General features: G+C 34.5%; 1 protein-coding gene across 4 annotated transcripts in view; it reads left to right on the plus strand.

The window, feature by feature from the left end:
- Positions 1 to 17,464, plus strand: part of LOC115216192 (cyclic nucleotide-gated cation channel beta-3-like) — a 495,037-nt gene that overhangs the window by 239,190 nt on the left and 238,383 nt on the right. Inside the window, exon 1 of one of the 4 annotated variants that reach the window (XM_036502670.1) lies at positions 648 to 688. The exons of the other annotated variants lie outside the window; for them this stretch is intronic. Coding sequence (XP_036358563.1) covers positions 663 to 688 — 26 coding nt within the window. The 5' untranslated portion in view covers positions 648 to 662. Of the gene's footprint in view, positions 1 to 647; positions 689 to 17,464 lie in introns of those variants that run through there. 4 annotated transcript variants of the gene reach the window in all.

A 17,464-nucleotide genomic window follows, 5' to 3' on the forward strand; every position in this document is an offset into this window, starting at 1 on the left:
TACATACATCTGACTACTAATGTATTTTTATAGATATTCAACACTACCTTCCTTTCTATCTGTTCATCTAACTTTTCTTCTGTTCTCTCATTCTTTCTGTTTCTATCTCTCTCTCCCCCTCTCCTTCTCTCTCTCTCTTCATATATCTATCTATCTATCTATGTCTTTCTCGTTCCATTTCTTTCTTCCTCTACAACATTTTTATTAATGTTACCAACTCTGCCCCCCCCCCTAACCTCATTTAATTCATTTTCTCCATTGAAACATGTCAAAACACTTCCCCACAATCAAACAAACCCTTAATAAATATTTTAACTCATTATTCCTCAATTCAAATAAGGCAAATTGCAGTGAAGATATTTTATTCGCCATAAAAACCAAACAAAATCATAACAAAAATATAATGCTTTAGATTCCACACTGCATCTACACGTTGCAGTTTCCAAGGAAGCTTGCAACTGGTGCACTGCTTGTACAAATAGTAGTACTTATTCCTCAGAAGAACAATATCTTTCAGTGTTCTCTAAATGATAAGATTGCACTAGAACATCAAATGTTGACACATAAATATTTCAGTATGTTTCTGAATAGCCATGAAATGTTATTACTCCCTGGTGGGTAGAAAAGCTACTATTGTACATGACCCTTAACATTCTACAGTTATGGCTCAGTTAATAACTACCATAAGGTAGGTTCAAACTCATTTCAATTTTAAACTTCTACTCAGTCTTGGTAACAGTTTTTTTTAGTTCAATTTTTCTGTTTTCATTTTAAAGAGAAAAATATATAATTTCAAACAGGGTTGTTCCTTCGTTTTTTTGGGGGGGAAATAATTCACAAGCTTAATGATGTGTTAATCTATTTTTCTGTCACATTTGGTATTAAAATCAAAAGCTATTTAAGAGAAACATTTAAAAACACAGATTTACATATGCATATGCACAGAGCAATAATACCACTTGAATATGCATGTCCTTCTTCCTCTTATTCCTTTTCTCTTCCTGTGTGTTTATGTGTTTGTGTGTATGTATGTATGTATGCATGCATGTATGTATGTATATATATGTTATAATTTACAAAACATAACGTAAGTAAAGATACTCAATACCGAAATACAATGTAATTATTTATTGTACTCAGATTACTCTCTATGCTACTCCAAATTTCACAACTCTTTCTTAATCATGCAAGTTGGAGTAACAACAAAGAGTAATCTTAGTATTATATAGTTAGATGGATGGATAAATAGATAGATAGATAGATAGATAGATAGATAGATAGATAGATAGATAGATAGATGCATATATGTTTGTATACATACATATATGTATGTGTGTGTGTGTGTATATACACCTCTCTCTATATGTATATATATGTGTGTATGTATATCTGTATCTCTGTTTTTGTAGAAAAAATATACAAGTGCTTGATAAATATTGGCAGAAAACAAATCAGCCAGATAATGGTTGTATGTGCATTAGAGAGAGAGAGAGAGAGGGAGAGAGAGAGAGAGATGTAGTGTCTGTTAGTAAATGAATAAAGGCAAGAAGCAATTTAATGCTTGAGTAGAGAACTTGATTTTATCTCCGTATTTTCTGTTTTCAAATCTTGCCAAATTCAGCTTACCCTATTGATCCTTACCTGGTCAATAAATTAATCACCTTTAAATTTGTGAGATCCATTAAACTGACTATACGCTGCAGAAACCATTACATTTAAGTTTGTACTTTGTCAACAAGCATGCATTTAGGCACATGGCTCTATTTGTGTGGGTGTACATTCATATCTGAATATCAGTGGAAACTAGAATAGCAATTTCATACCATTGGTTTCATGAAGCTCATGGAGCATAACACACTGACTGTAATATTAGTTCTGTGCGAGCAAGAGGGTGGGGGTGGGGGAGTGGAGATAAAGGAGATGTAGCTCACTTTGCAACCACATGATTTTTGTGTTCACTATCACTGCATGGCACCTTGGGCAAGTATCTTTTCATATAGCCCCAGTCTGAGTAATGCCTTGTGTGTGTTGTATATACATATTGCATAAAGGATCATAGGTAAGGCCACAACAATGCAAAGTAAATGCAAGGCAAATCACAAGAAACAACTATATGATTTAGTATTTCAGGGTTATGACCCCATTTTCAAAAAATTAGCAAATGTTGCCAATGTGTATGTGTGGAATGGGCATGCGTAGAAAGGTGTTGCTATAGCAACCAGCTAACTTCCTGTAACTCTCTTCTGTTGTTGATATTTGGTTTCCTTTGGTGTATGAGGATGGCCGCAGAAATTCTAAAGTTGCCCCTGTTCCACTGTGTTGCCTTGATGAGCACTGTGAGTTCCCGGATCTGGCATTTCTGTTTCTTCACAGAAACACACCAAGCTCTCCATTCCCTACTTCCAATTCCTCCGTCTGTGCAGGCTCTGCAGTGACAACCATGACTTTGAGACTCAGTCTCAACTCATGGCTCGCCACTTCATCCTTCGTGGATATCCCCTTACCACTATCTACACCACCCTTAGCAGAGCATATTCCGTGGATTGTGCCTCTGCCCTCTCTCTTCGTATCCACCCCGCTGTTGCCCGTTTCCTCTCACCTACCACCCCTCCACCTTGCCCTCCAATGCACTATTCTCTGAGCCTTCTGGTGACACTAGTCTGACCCCTCCACTTCACACATCTTCCCCAACCTACCCCTTCTCTCTTTCAAATGAACCCACAAGCTACGTGACCTCCGAGTTCACAGTTTCTTCCCTAACTCCACCTCCCAACCTGGCTCATTCTGCTGCTCCTGTCCATGCTGTCACACTTGCCCCTACCTTTCCAATACCACCATCCTCACAGGCATCTATCATCATCTCTATCATATCACTGGCTCCTTTACCTGCACTTCTAGCAATGTCTTTTACTGCATCTCCTGCTCTTTCTGTCCTTCTCTGTACATGGGTCAAACAGGACACCAGTTGGCTGACCAGTTCACGGAGCACCTCCAAGACATTAGACTCGACAATGACAACCCAGTCTCACACCATTTCTGCTCTACTGGTCATTCATTACAACACCTGTCTGTGTTCAGACTGTTTTTGCACAGGAGCTATCCAGACTCCCGCCTTCACCATGAACAGAAATTAATCTTCTCACTTCACTCCTTTGTGCCACATGGGCTCAACTCCCCTCCACTCTTCATCTGACTCCTCTCCTCTCCTCATCTGACACCTACTTCCTCTCTTTACTTCTACCCACCTCTCCTCTCTCGCCCTGACACCTAAGTCCTCTCTTCACTCCTACCCACCTTCCCCCTTCATTGATACCCCCTCCATCCACACCCCAGCCTCCACATATCTAGCCCCTACACCTACATCCTCACCCAACCACGCATCGCATTTAGGCTAAATCCCAGCTGTAAGTATATAGTATTTACCATATGAATCAATGGCTGATTCAGCAAAATGATAATGTGAAAATTATAAATTAACGAAGGTAGCTAGATGCAACATAAAATCAAAAGGAAAACTTAATTGTCATGTTTTTTTTCATGCACTATTTCCATGCTTGTATGGGTACGATGAGACATTTTAAGGCATTATTCTACAGTCAGATGCCCTTCCTGATGGCAATCCTTGTTTTCAAGTCAGGTATTTTATTCCACTGATGATCTTCACCTGTTGAACTGCCAAACAACTAGACATGGTGTTTATTTGACACATAAGAAAATGTTACTGCTACCCAAGGCAGCGAACTGGCAGAAACATTAGCACACCAGGTGAAATGCTTAGTGGTATTTCGTCTGTCTTTACATTCTGAGTGCCTAGAGTAGAAAAGAATGTGGGGAATCAGTTAGAAACACACATATATATGCATATATGTGATGGGCATGACGCAGTTTCTTTCTGTCAATCAAATTACACTTAGGAGACAATCTAGATGACAGAATCATTACAGCATTGTATAAAAGCCTTGAAATATTTGTTCCAGGATCATTAAAATAAAGTGCCAGTCAGCTATTGGCAATAATAGGTCAATTCTTTCTTGTTTCTCTCTCTCTCTTTCTCTCTCTCTCTCTCTCAATTAGGTGGACTGTGCTGTTAGAAAGACAAGGTTGCCAACTCATGTAGCTCTTTTTTCCCAAACAGCCACTTCTATTCTATCACTGTGGGGAAAATGTGGCCACCAAGGCTCTGATAGAACATAGATAGAATGAAGTCACTATATATGTAATATGTATGTATGTGTGCTTGTTAATTTTAAGAAGTAACATCTTATAACTCGTGTAACTGTTTCAATACATAGATGTCTTAGCTCTTCTGAGATAAGAAGAGAATAGATATTGGAAATCAACAACGTTTTTATGTAGGTCAGAGAGAAAAACTACAATCAAAGTATATAACACAACAAAAGTAAGAAAAACGAAAGAAAAAATATTACTTGGAAGAAACATCAAAAGGGCCAGGAACTACTCACATATAAAATCTTTTTAGATTATTATGGAACTCACTGAAAATATATAATGGATGGAGTTTGTTGTCTTATCTTGTTACTGCTCTGTATCACTGACAAAAATACTTAATTCTTTAAGTTTATCTAAACAGATATCATGGAGAAGTGAAGGCACATGGCCTAATGGTTAGGCTGTTGCACTCACAATTGCAAGATTGTGCCTTCAGTTCTCAGACTGGGCAATGCACTGTGTTCTTGAGCAAACTAATGCTTCATTTCACATTGCTCCAGTCTACTCACCTGTTAGTGAGTAACTCTGTAATAAACTGGGGTAATATTATGATCTCAGTCACTCATATGCCATAAAACTGAGTAACCAGCTCTGTGTGTCCTAGGACTTGAGACAATACTTATTTATCTTGGAGAAATAGTATTTATTGCTATAAGTATTAGGAGCATGACATAAATAACAAGCTCAAATCCTTTTAAGAGCTTGAATAAAGTGGCAATTGTTTTCAAGTCAGGTATTTCATTCCACTGATGATCTTCACCTGTTGAACTGCCAAACAACTAGATATGGTGTTTATTTGACACATAAGCAAATGTTACTGCTACCCAAGGTGGCGAACTGGCAGAAACATTAGCACACCAGGTGAAATGCTTAGTGGTATTTCATCTGCCTTTACATTCTGAGTTCAAATTGACCCAAAACATTTTGGTGGTTTATTATGAGCTGTACCTATTAATTACATCTGTTGTTTTGGGTGTATTGTTTCTTATACATTAGAAGTCCTTACCTTTAAAAATAAGATTTTGGCTCAGTTTGAAATTACTTTTGCTAGGGTACCCTCTTGGCAAGATCATGGATATTGAAGTTTATGTTATATTTCAAGTAACATTGCAGTATTTAATATTTTTTGATAAATAAATAGCAGTCCTAGTATGTGTAGAATTTTGGAGTGCCTGTGTGGGTGAAATCTGCTGCCCAACCCACTGGCAGAACTATATTCTGATTGCAGAAATAAATGAAAATAGTTAGATATGAACTCCAAATTGTGACATTATCATCTTCATTGTTTTAACATCTACTTTTCCATACTTGTATGGATCAGACAGGATTCATTTATGCAGATTTTCTATGGCCAGATACTTCTTCCTCTCACTAACCCTCACCTGTTTCCAAGTGAATAATATTTGTTTACAGTATTACAAGGAGACAGAAGTACACACACACACACATATGCACAAGACCTTTTTTCAGTTTTTACCAACCAAATTCACTCAAAAGGCTTTGACATGCATACACACACACACACATGCACACACACACACGCACACACACACACACACACACCACACACACACACACACACACACACACACACATGGAAGACCTTTTTTCAGCTTCTGCCTACCAAATTCCCTCAAAAGGCTTTAGACATGCCCAGGGCTATAGTAGAAGACACTTGCTCGAGGTGCTGGACAGTGTAAACATTCAAACATCTTTACATTCTTCCCAGATCTGCTGCATTTCACTTGGAATTCTTGGTCCTCTGAAGTCATCTTAGTGTATTATAAATCAACCTACCTATATTAGTTGTAAATTTGGGTGTGAAAAATTCAACTTGTACACTGGAAAATACAGTATTAGACATTAGAGAGAGAGGGGGAGATAGGGGTGCATATTGTTGAGACTGATGAATAACCTTTCTAAAAATTGAATAATAACCATACAATTCATAATGATAATAATGTCATATGAGATGCTGTCACATACAATAAATAGATGGTTCACAACAGAGATAGAATGGTGGTGGCGGTGATGGAGAGGTGTTCTTTTAATATAATATTCTTTAGAATATAGTAAGATGAGATTTAATTGGAGGTTGGAATGAGAACACTATTTTATCATTTGGGTGGAAAATTAATAATTCACATTTGGTTCTTTTTATCTGAATGTTCATAAATATACATATACATGTATATCTATATATAAATGAATTTATATACTGTCAGCTGCTTTCCTGTCCTTCCTTAGCAAAAGAAAAAAAAGGAAATGAATTATTAATTTTCCACTCAGATGATAAAATTCAACAATTTTTATGCATTCTTCATTAGTCTGATGAATAAAGCATTTGTTTGTGAAAGCAAAACAAAAAAACATTAAAATTAAAATGTATAAAATTGCATTATGTGGTTTGTTGCTCACTACTCTTTTTATTTCTCCTTCTCCAATATATATATATACATACACCACACATACACACACAGATATATAATTTGTTTGCTTGTTGAAAGGCTCAGCAAAGAAAATCCAGTGAGCGATAAATATCATTTAGAGAATACAGGAGTTATACATGAGCTGCTTCAAGCTTCATGCTCAGAAAGTACAGTAATTTGGCAGGTTTACATGTCATTCAGACTCAACAATTGAGCCTAAATGATTGCTGGATCATGCACCATACACAATACATGACTACACTATTTGTCCATTACTACACTATCTGAACATTGTATTCAGTAAATGAGATTAATATATTATATATACACCAAAACATAATTACAAGCTAACACCTACCTACTTAATCCTGTAACCACTAACTTCTCACAATCCAACACTAATAGGAAACTAAGACCTTGATCCAATTAGTTGTATAACATTATAATCCATAACCATTTGATTGGAGAAACAATTTAAATTAGACTAGAGAAATAATTTAAATTAGACTTAGATTAATTCAAATTAGTTCCAGACCTGTATCTGATATGAATCTAGAAGTAGAATATGTTGAAGAACCATGTAAATATACAATCAAACAAACTGAAAAGAGAACATAAAAACAACTACATAAACACCATAATAACATCAAAAATTATTTTACTAAACATAGACATCCCATAATCAGCTGTTGTATTGGAAATCATTATGGTTTTGATACCAAGCAGTACCATTTAATATGACAATATAAAACCACGTAATAAATTATATTTAAATGCTGTTTGGGAATTACTAGACATAATGACAAAAACAGACATGCAGCTTTGATAAAGCTGAATACTCATAATGCATATGATAATAATGCCCTCCCAAACCAACAATTACATAAAAAGTAATTATAAATAACCAACCAGAAACAGTAAAAACAAATGATTGGATCCTAAAACGCACAACTGAAATTAACATAAAAGGAATAACCAGGCATTAAACTAGTGCTTATTAATGACTATTAAATGGAATAAAAATAAGCAAGAAGCAGTCTTAATATTAATGTTAATTAAACAATAAATTAATGGAAAAAAAATATTACAATTAGTATACAGAAAATTCCACACACACACACATATTGCCCAGTGTTATGACCTACACCCATGTTGTATGATATATATATATATATATAGAGATATATATATATATATATATATATATATATATGGCCATATCACATTGAAAACAACGGTTCTTGTTCGATCATCGAAGTTAAGCATCATTGAGCCTCGTTAGTACTTAGACGGGTGACAGCTTGGGAAGCCTACATGCTGTAAACATATTTCAATCCTTTCAAGGTGGTGCTCTAGCATGACCACAGTCCAATGACTGAAACTAGTAAAGGGATATATATATATATATATATATATATATATATATATGTATATATAATGGAGAGGAATTGTACAAAATGTATAAATAGATGATGACTAAAGCACTGGCACAGTTTCAATTACCTGTTGTTATCCTCAGTGAAGACAATAACAACATTGCACATCTATATCTATATCTATCTATATCTATATATTTATATATATATATATATAATAATAAATATTAGGGAATAAATCCAAATTTACAGGGAAAAATCAGATTTAGGATTGAATCCAATTTTATAGTAAAATATAATATAATATTAATTAGAGACAAAACCACTATTATGCAAATCAAACAAAGAAAGACTCAATCCAATACATAAAAAATTTTATATAAATTTAATATAATTAAGATATCCACTACGATCGTTTCTTGTCACTTCTATGGACATTCATCAGGTGGTTTCAAGACCTTCTATGCAATTTTGAACTATAATTAATATTATATTATATTTTACTATAAATATATGTATGTACTCAGTTCTCGAGTTCAGGTGGAACGTACATACCACACACAATGCACTCCGGCGTTGCGTGGGTCATTGATAACAATAACACCATGACCAACTGGTATTGCAGTACATGTCTCTGATAAGGAAAAATTGATTTGAAATCGTACCAATCAGTGAACACGGTGTGTGTCCTGACTAATGAAGGGACATGCACCATGGACAGACTCATGTGTATGTGACCTTAATTTGCCCTCACATAGATGTGCAATGTTGTTGTCTTGTTTCCCTTTGCACCACCTGCATTATAGTACATGCTCAACCACTGTGAAAAATAAGGAGATTGTAAAAAATCCTTTCAAACTTTGAGGGTTATGGAATGAATAATAGGCATGAATATATACTAATAATGGTAAGCAACTTTGCATAAACTGGATTGAATAAAGAGAAAAATGTTAAAGGCAAAAAAGCTCGAACGGTTTGAGTCATTTCTTCACGTCTTTACCACACTTCAACGAATTATAGGCTCTTACTGTGCTTAATCCTTAGGGAAATTTATTGAATTTAAACCCGAGAAGGATCCTTTGGTATTCCTGAGTCATTTGCTACCAAGAAAATCTGCATAGACAAATTGTTTTCTGTAGTAGTGCCAGAAGCAATCACAATACTTCAAAGACATTATTTAATCAAGAAATACTGAAGACATTCACATTGGCAGTTTAGTTGTGGCACAAAGGCCATTATTGACAGAAAATGTGCCAATAATTGTTCCAAAAAGCATGTTTTTTGGTCATTTTGCATTGACAAATAGGGTTTTTGTGCATCACAAATGCACTCATAACACTCCTTGTACACTGCTGCATATTTTGACAGCAAAAACATTAAAATTGGCAATGTAGATTGGAAGCAAATCAAAATATTGCCCCAAAAGACCTCAGAATTGTGCTGCCAAACCTCATTTTCAAGGGGGGTTTTTTTGTAGTAAAAAAGAGTTGTTGTGCAAAGAACATACTTCATTTAGTAGCCAAAAGATTACTGAATCTTTTGATACCTCATACATCAAAATTGATTAGTCAGTTTTTGAATCCACAAGGAACATACACACCACACACAGACACACACACATTCACAAACTCTATCATACATATAGATAATAGGTATGAATATATACTAGTAACGATAAGCAACTTTGTATAAATTGGGTTGAATAAAGAGAAAAATGTTAAAGGCAAACGCTTGAACGAATATAAGCTCTTACTGTGCTTAATCCTTAAAGAAAATTTTGTTGGATTTAAACCCAAGAATACTCTTTTGGCATTACTGAGTCATTTTCTACCAAGAAAATCTACATAGACGAATTGTTTTCAGTAGTTATGCCAGAAGTGATCACAATTATGCCAGAACACAGTTCATTAATAAATTTTCTGTTGAAAAATAGGGCTTTGTGCAAATAAATGGTATCACAATACTTCAAAGACATTGTTTAATCATGGCATACCGAAGACGTTCACATTGGCAGTTTAGTTGTGGCACAAAGGCCATTATTGGTAAAAAATGTGCCGGTCAGTGTTCCAAAAGCATGTATTTTAGTCATTCATAACACTCCTTGTACATTGCTGCATATTATGACGCCAAAAACATTAAAATTGGCAATGTAGATTGGAAGCAACTCCAAATATTGCCCAAAAATTACCTCAAAATTGTGACCTGACCTTGTTTTCAAGGTTATTTTTGTAGTAAAAAAGAGTTGTCATGCAAAAAACATACTTCATTTGGTAGCTGAAAGATTACTGAATCTCATAATATCACATATATCAAAATCAGCAATTCAGTTTCTGAATCCATAAGGAACATATGTACCACACACAGACACACACACACAAACTTTGTTTTATATATACATACATATATATATATATATATATATATATAAAATACACTGCTTTATTTTGAGATTGCTAGTGTTAACTATACTTATAAATACAGACTGGAGTTGTTGTGCTCCAAGTGAGCTATATTCCGCTTAATAATTTCATTGGAGGCAATGCAAGCAGAAACTAGAGGAACATAATTAATAACCACACTCAAAATCAAATATATACATATATTCTTCTACATTTATAAAACGGATATAAAAAATACAAATATATAAATATAAAAATACATATAAATAGATAAATATCGATGTGATATATAAAACACAGTGAATTTTAGATTTAGAAGTTACAATACATTGGTGTCATAAAAATTGAGCTGATAAAACATTAAAAGGACGTACTAAAATACCATGAAAATAATAGAAACATTTTAAAATTCCATCTACGGCCCGTGGATGGAATTTTTTATTTTTGTATTATTTTCGTGGTGCTTTAGTACGTTCTTTTAATGTTTTATCAGCTCAAATTTTTATTACACCAATGTATTATAACTTTTAAATCTAAAATTCACTGTGTTTTATATAAATGTAGAAGAATATATGTATATATTTGATTTTGAGTGTGGTTATTCATTATGTTCCTCTAGTTTCCGCTTGCATTGCTTCCATTGAGGTTATTAAGTGGTATATATATATATATATATATATATATATATATATATATATATATGTGTGTATATATAGTTGAATAAAATTTAGGTAAAAACCTTGTACTCTATACAAAGTTCATCCTCTGTTATTGGCTACCAAATGTCATTGTACAGTGGGACTTATTCATCTCTTTGTACAACATACATGCATGGTGGTGGTTGTTTTGGACTCCTTATGCAGAGAAGGACCATCTCTTGTATTTACACCTTAGATCTATCATGGCAGCTGATGTGGCTATTTAAACTAGACAATGATTTGAAAAGACACCCACATAGATTGCATGTCTTGATTTGGACCACCAAGAACTACAGTTAAGTTCTGATCTTTGTGGATCTTAGAATGTCTCTTGAGGCCTCTGTTAGATTTGCAGACCTTATGGCATATACAGCATGCATGCATTCATCAATCAATCAAACAATGGATCACAGATCTGAAAAAGAAGCACCCTCTAAAAGTTAGAGCAGTAATGCATTTATATGCAGTTAAGTATATGTCCGGTCATAGAGTGACTAATGGTTCCACATTCATAAAGCTATGACCAGACATATATTTAACTTCATGTAAACACACACACATACACACATTCACACACACACATTCACACACACACATTATATACAGTGGTGGATCTCCTTTGTTTGACACAGATTCAGTTGCTTGATCAACTGAAGAACCTGCACCCAAATTAACATGTAAATAGCTGAGCATTCCAAGACAGATGTAGCCTTAATGTAAGTCTTCGGCAGAATCAGTATGATACTGTGTGTGACAAGGTTTTCACCTTTTAAAATTACAGATACAATCCACTTGATGGCCTTCCATACAGTTTCACTTAAAAGATATATAGAAAATGGCATTTGCTTGAGGTGCCTCTCATTGCTGACTTTATTCATCTGGTACACACTAATTGGTCAACATTCATGTTGTTTTTGTGGTTCAAGGCTCATTCCATCACTAACCATTTCATAGCATAGACCAGGTGCATTTCATCATTCCACCAACACTGGAAATGTTCTCTTTGGAAAGACAAAAATGTCCATTCAGCTTTCTATCAGTTATATTTGAAGTTACTATGCTTCCAGACAGATTACCTGTAATGTGGCTTGCAGAGTCAACAACTTCATTCTTTCACTTTTATTTGAATTTTATAATTGTTTGCTCTTCCTATTACCTATCATGCTACAATGTGGAAAGGATACACTTTATTGCACCATCAGTGCTAGAGAGATTGTCTGCAACAGATGTAAAGAGTTTTGTACACCATATCAATTCTTATTCAGAATTACTGTCCTCTTAGAAAAATTGCTTTTAATGTAGCTTGAGGAGTTCATGTCTCCTTTATATCTTATAATACTGACACAAATGAATCCCCTAATTGCGACATAAGATCTCTTGGTAAAGTAGTCAACATTGTTTCAAATCCTGATGGCTCTAAATTTGTTGCACAGGCCAACCAGCATGCATTCTCTCTGTGATGGCTCATAATACTGAATTAGTTAAGTGTGAACCAATGAGAGAGTTTCTAGGAAATTTGTTAATCTGCTAGAAATAACAGCTTAATCTAATTCAAAGAACACTTTGCCATATTAAATAAGCTTATGATGCAGTGAATAATATGCCCTACATCATTATCATCATCATCATTGTTTAATGTCCACCTTCCATGTTGGCATGAGTTGGACGGTTTGACAGGAGTTGACCAGATAGAAGACTGCACCAGGTTACTGTATCTGTTTTGGCATGATTTTTACAGCCAGATACCCTACCTATTATCAACAACCCCACAGTGTGGATTGAGTGCTTTTTACATGGCACCAGCACTAGCGAGGTCAGTTTTGGCATGGTTTTTACAACTAGATGCCCTTCCAAACGCCAACCACTTCACAGTGTGGAGTGAATACATTTTATGTAGCACCATCAGGTTCACCAAGTATCCTCTCAGCTGGGATGCCTTGAACCCTTTAGCATTTAAACCAGTCATATCAAGCCCAAATATTCTTCCTGTTTTAATCGAAACTGGCTACTTTCAGTCTCTCACATCTATAATGTCATTCTAAAGATAACAATCACATCATTGAAATCTCAAAGCTATGAGACAATGCAAGTTTAATTCAAAATAGTGTGAATATAGAAACATTACATTTGACAGAGTAATCTGAATGCTAAAGGGTTAATCATAGAATTGCTCAATCAGGACTGACCTGGAACTAAACAACAATGAAAACAATATAAGATCAACAATTTGTCATTAGTAACATTGTCAATAAGATAACAGATGGGAATCATAGAAGCAATCTCTCACTCTCAACAGATTTGTTGTAAATAGAAGTAATCTCTCACTCTCAAGAGACATGTTGTAAGATGTGTTGCATGCTACATGAGAGTCTCAATAGTAATACACTCCCAACATTCTCTAACACCCATTGTAAAATGTATAGCCCATGTGATTAAGAAATTTGCATCACATCTACCTGATTTCAGATTCAGTCCCATTTCGTGACACTTGGGCAAGTGACTCCTCAAGTAAACCAATACCTTGTAAGTGAAAACTATGTAGGTTCTCATTTATAATGCATCAACTATGCTCCTCAGGCAGTAACTTATCTCAGTTTTCATCATAGATTTAATGTTGAACACTAATTACCTCTACCCATGAAATTAAAAAGTGATTGAAAAAATAGAAATAACTTCAGTGCTGGAAGAAAAAGGTCATGTATATGATGCAAGAACATTATTTATTTATTTTTGTCAGTTTTAGAAAAACTCGAAATGAATCTCATTAACCAGTTATGGCTGTCTTTTAAACTACATAGTGTCGCAATTTATACTAATGATTATCTTATCATCTTTTTCTATTCCTTTTCATGTGTGTGTATGTGTGTACATACACACACACATAAGCATAAGCATGGCTGTGTAGTGAGAAGTTTGCTTCTCAACCACATGGTTTCAGGTTCAGTCCCACTTTGCAGTATTTTGAACAAGTGTCTGCTACTATAGCTTCAGGCTAATAAAATATCTTGTGAGTGGATTTGGTTGTCAGAAACTGAAAGAAGCCCACCATGTGTGTGTGAGTGTGTGTGTGTGTATATATATATATATTCTTTTTTTTTTTCAGTCATTTGACTATGGCCATGCTGGAGCAACACCTGGAGTTTTAGTCAAACAAAGCAACCCCCCAGGACTTATTATTTTTTTTAGCTTGTTACTTATTCTACCAGGCTCTTTTGCCAAACTGCTATGTTTCAGGGATGTAAATATACCAACATCGGTTGTCAAGTGATGGTTGGGGGATAAACACAGACACAAAGACACATACACATAAACATACATATATATATATATTTACCCAGTCCACTTCTGCATATCTTTCCTCCTTGGGACACAAAACTCTGCTTGTGAAGACCTATTGAGGCAATTGAAATCGATCAAAAATCAATGGAAATTGTAGTTGTGATACCAGTGCTGGTGGCACGTAAAAAGATCCATCCGAACATGGCCGTTGCCAGCGCCACCTCAACTGGCCTCCATGCCGGTGGCACATAAAAAGCACCAACTGATCGTGGCTGTTGCCAGCCTTGCCTGGCATGTAAAAAACACCCACTACACTCAGGGAGTTGTTGGTGTTAGAAAGGGCATCCAGCTGTAGAAACACTGCCAGATCAGACTGGTGCCTGGTGCAGCCTCCTGGCTTCCCAGACCCGGGTTGAACCGTCCAACCCATGTTAGCATGGAAAACGGATGTTAAATGATGATGATGATGATATATATATTGGCCTGCTCACTTAGCCAGTGGGGTGGCATTATTTGAAGGTTAAAACAATGCGAATGCATTGTGACCAGTGATGTGTAGCAACATCTGATGGTCTGGTCGGTCACGTGATCATGTGATATATATATATATAATAATATGAGGGAATATTATTCCAAACTTACAGGGAATAATTCAATTTAAAAATACTAAATCAAATTTCACAAAATATAATATATATATATATATAAATTAGAATTGATAAAAGGTGTTTTTTTCCAATTTTTATATATATATATATATACACACACACACACACACTCAATTGGCTTCTTTCAGTTTTCCTCTACCAAATCCATTCACAAGACTTTGGTCAGCCCAAGGTGCCACATAGTAGGACTGAACCTGGAACCATGTGGTTGTGAAGCAAGCTTCTTAACACACAACCACAACTGCACATATATATATATATGAATGTATGTATGGGTGTATATGAGTTAGTCTCTTTGCCTTGATATCATGAGATAGTTGCAGGCGAATGTCACCATCATGCAAGCAGTGTCTTCTATTTCCAAGTGTTCTTCAAATCATGTCTGACCATGGGAAAATATTAACTTGGAAACAGGTGAGGATTGGGGAAAGGAAAGATATCTGGCTTTAGAAAATTGACCCATACAAGCTTGGAAAAACAGACATTAAAATCAATGTTGATGATGATTGTGTGTATATTCATATACAAACAAGCATATATGTATATATGTGTATACATCCATACACAAACATGTATACACACACATGCATATATATATACACACATCCGCATGCATATATGTATATGCATGCATATATATATATATATATATATATATATATATATATATATATATATCAAAATAAGCAACAGAAGATCAAGAGGTGATGCAGTACAACCATTTCAAGCAGCTCCATTTAATTGAACAATGCAATCATTACATCAATTTAAATGCAGGGCTATCCTCAGCTGCATAAATAAATAGAATTTTTAATCAGTTGGACACATATTTTTTTCCGATTTTTTTTCTGATTCTTAGCTTATAATTAATATAAAGATAGCATGATTTATTGCCCCAGTTTTCCATAAGTAAACACCCAGAGCAATCTTTATGGAAACCACCTAATAAATAAATAATTAAGGACAGGAATGAATATTAAACTAATTCTATGTAATCTTCTCTTTCTAATGTTGAAAATTGGAATATATATACACATTTTATCTATTCTGGTTATATCATTTTTAATAATCTTAAATTTTATCTTTATACAACATAACAATATTGTTTATATCCATAGTACCCCATGATAATTTCCTCTGTATTAACATCATAGGTTTTATTAGCATCTAGCCCCTTTAACTGGTAATTAATATCTAGTAATTAACAGCCTACTTATAGACAATTACTTATACAAGTCCTAAAATCCTGACAATATTCATGACCATACCCATATATACTCATGCACATGCATATATGTATATGCTTGCACAAAGAATCATATATACATGACATATGAGTGTCTGTTAGTCAGTGTATGGACACTAAATAACTTTTTGTTTTGTTTTTATCTTTTAGTTATATAAACTTAAAAGGAACAATGGCACAATTAAATTTTTACTATTTGCAGGAAAAAAAGTTCAAATTCAGCTATGTGTTTAAAGCTATTTTTGACAACTTTTTTTTTAATGTAATAAAATTCTTTATCTAATTACTTTCAAAGAAAGGAGTTGGAAAAAAGTGAGTTACATATCATAGCATAAGAGACAGAATTGATTATCTTTATGAAGAAAACTTCTGCTTTTGCAGCTTGATAAATGTTCTGCAAACACTCAATGTCTATTAGAATAGTTTAAGTTTTGCTATGATACAGACCTCTTATACAATCTGTGCTTCAATTTAATATCTGCTTTACAGATTACTCAGGAGTTTTTTGAGGGAGCTGTGATAATCAACATTGTGTTCAATATAATGGAAATATAAAAAAGTGCAAGCTGGCTGAATCATTAGCATGTTGGGCAAAATGCTTAGCAGCATTTTGTCCAGCTTTATATTCTGAGTACAAATGCTGTCCAGGTCAACGTTGCCTTTCATCCTTTCAGGACCAATAAAATAAGTTCCAGTTGAACACTGGGGTTGTGCCAAAATTTGAAACCAATATAATGGAAATGAAAAAGAAGTAAAAAATAATTGACTATACCTACCATCCTACAATATATACAGGATGTCTTAGAATTAACTGTTTCAGTGAAATCAGACAATTTTTTTAAAAATTCATTTTTATCTATGTTTATCAAGTTTAATATGCGTTAAAAGTGTATAAATTTTATAATTTTATTTTTCATTCCTGTTGGATCCTCCTTATTTGTCCACAACAGCTTTTTTTCCAGCACTGCAATCATTTTCTCTACCTTCATCCCCATGATGGAGCAATAATTTAGCTGAACTTAAAGAATACATTCTGTTAGCAGTGCAAGAGAGAAACTCGTGAAATGCTTCAAAATGAATTTCACAATGCTAAGAGTAGATTTGAAATTTGCAAGGATGCAGACAGATCACATGTTGAA

This window comes from Octopus sinensis, linkage group LG1, assembly GCF_006345805.1.
Source record: "Octopus sinensis linkage group LG1, ASM634580v1, whole genome shotgun sequence".
NCBI classification, from domain to species: Eukaryota; Metazoa; Mollusca; class Cephalopoda; order Octopoda; family Octopodidae; genus Octopus; species Octopus sinensis.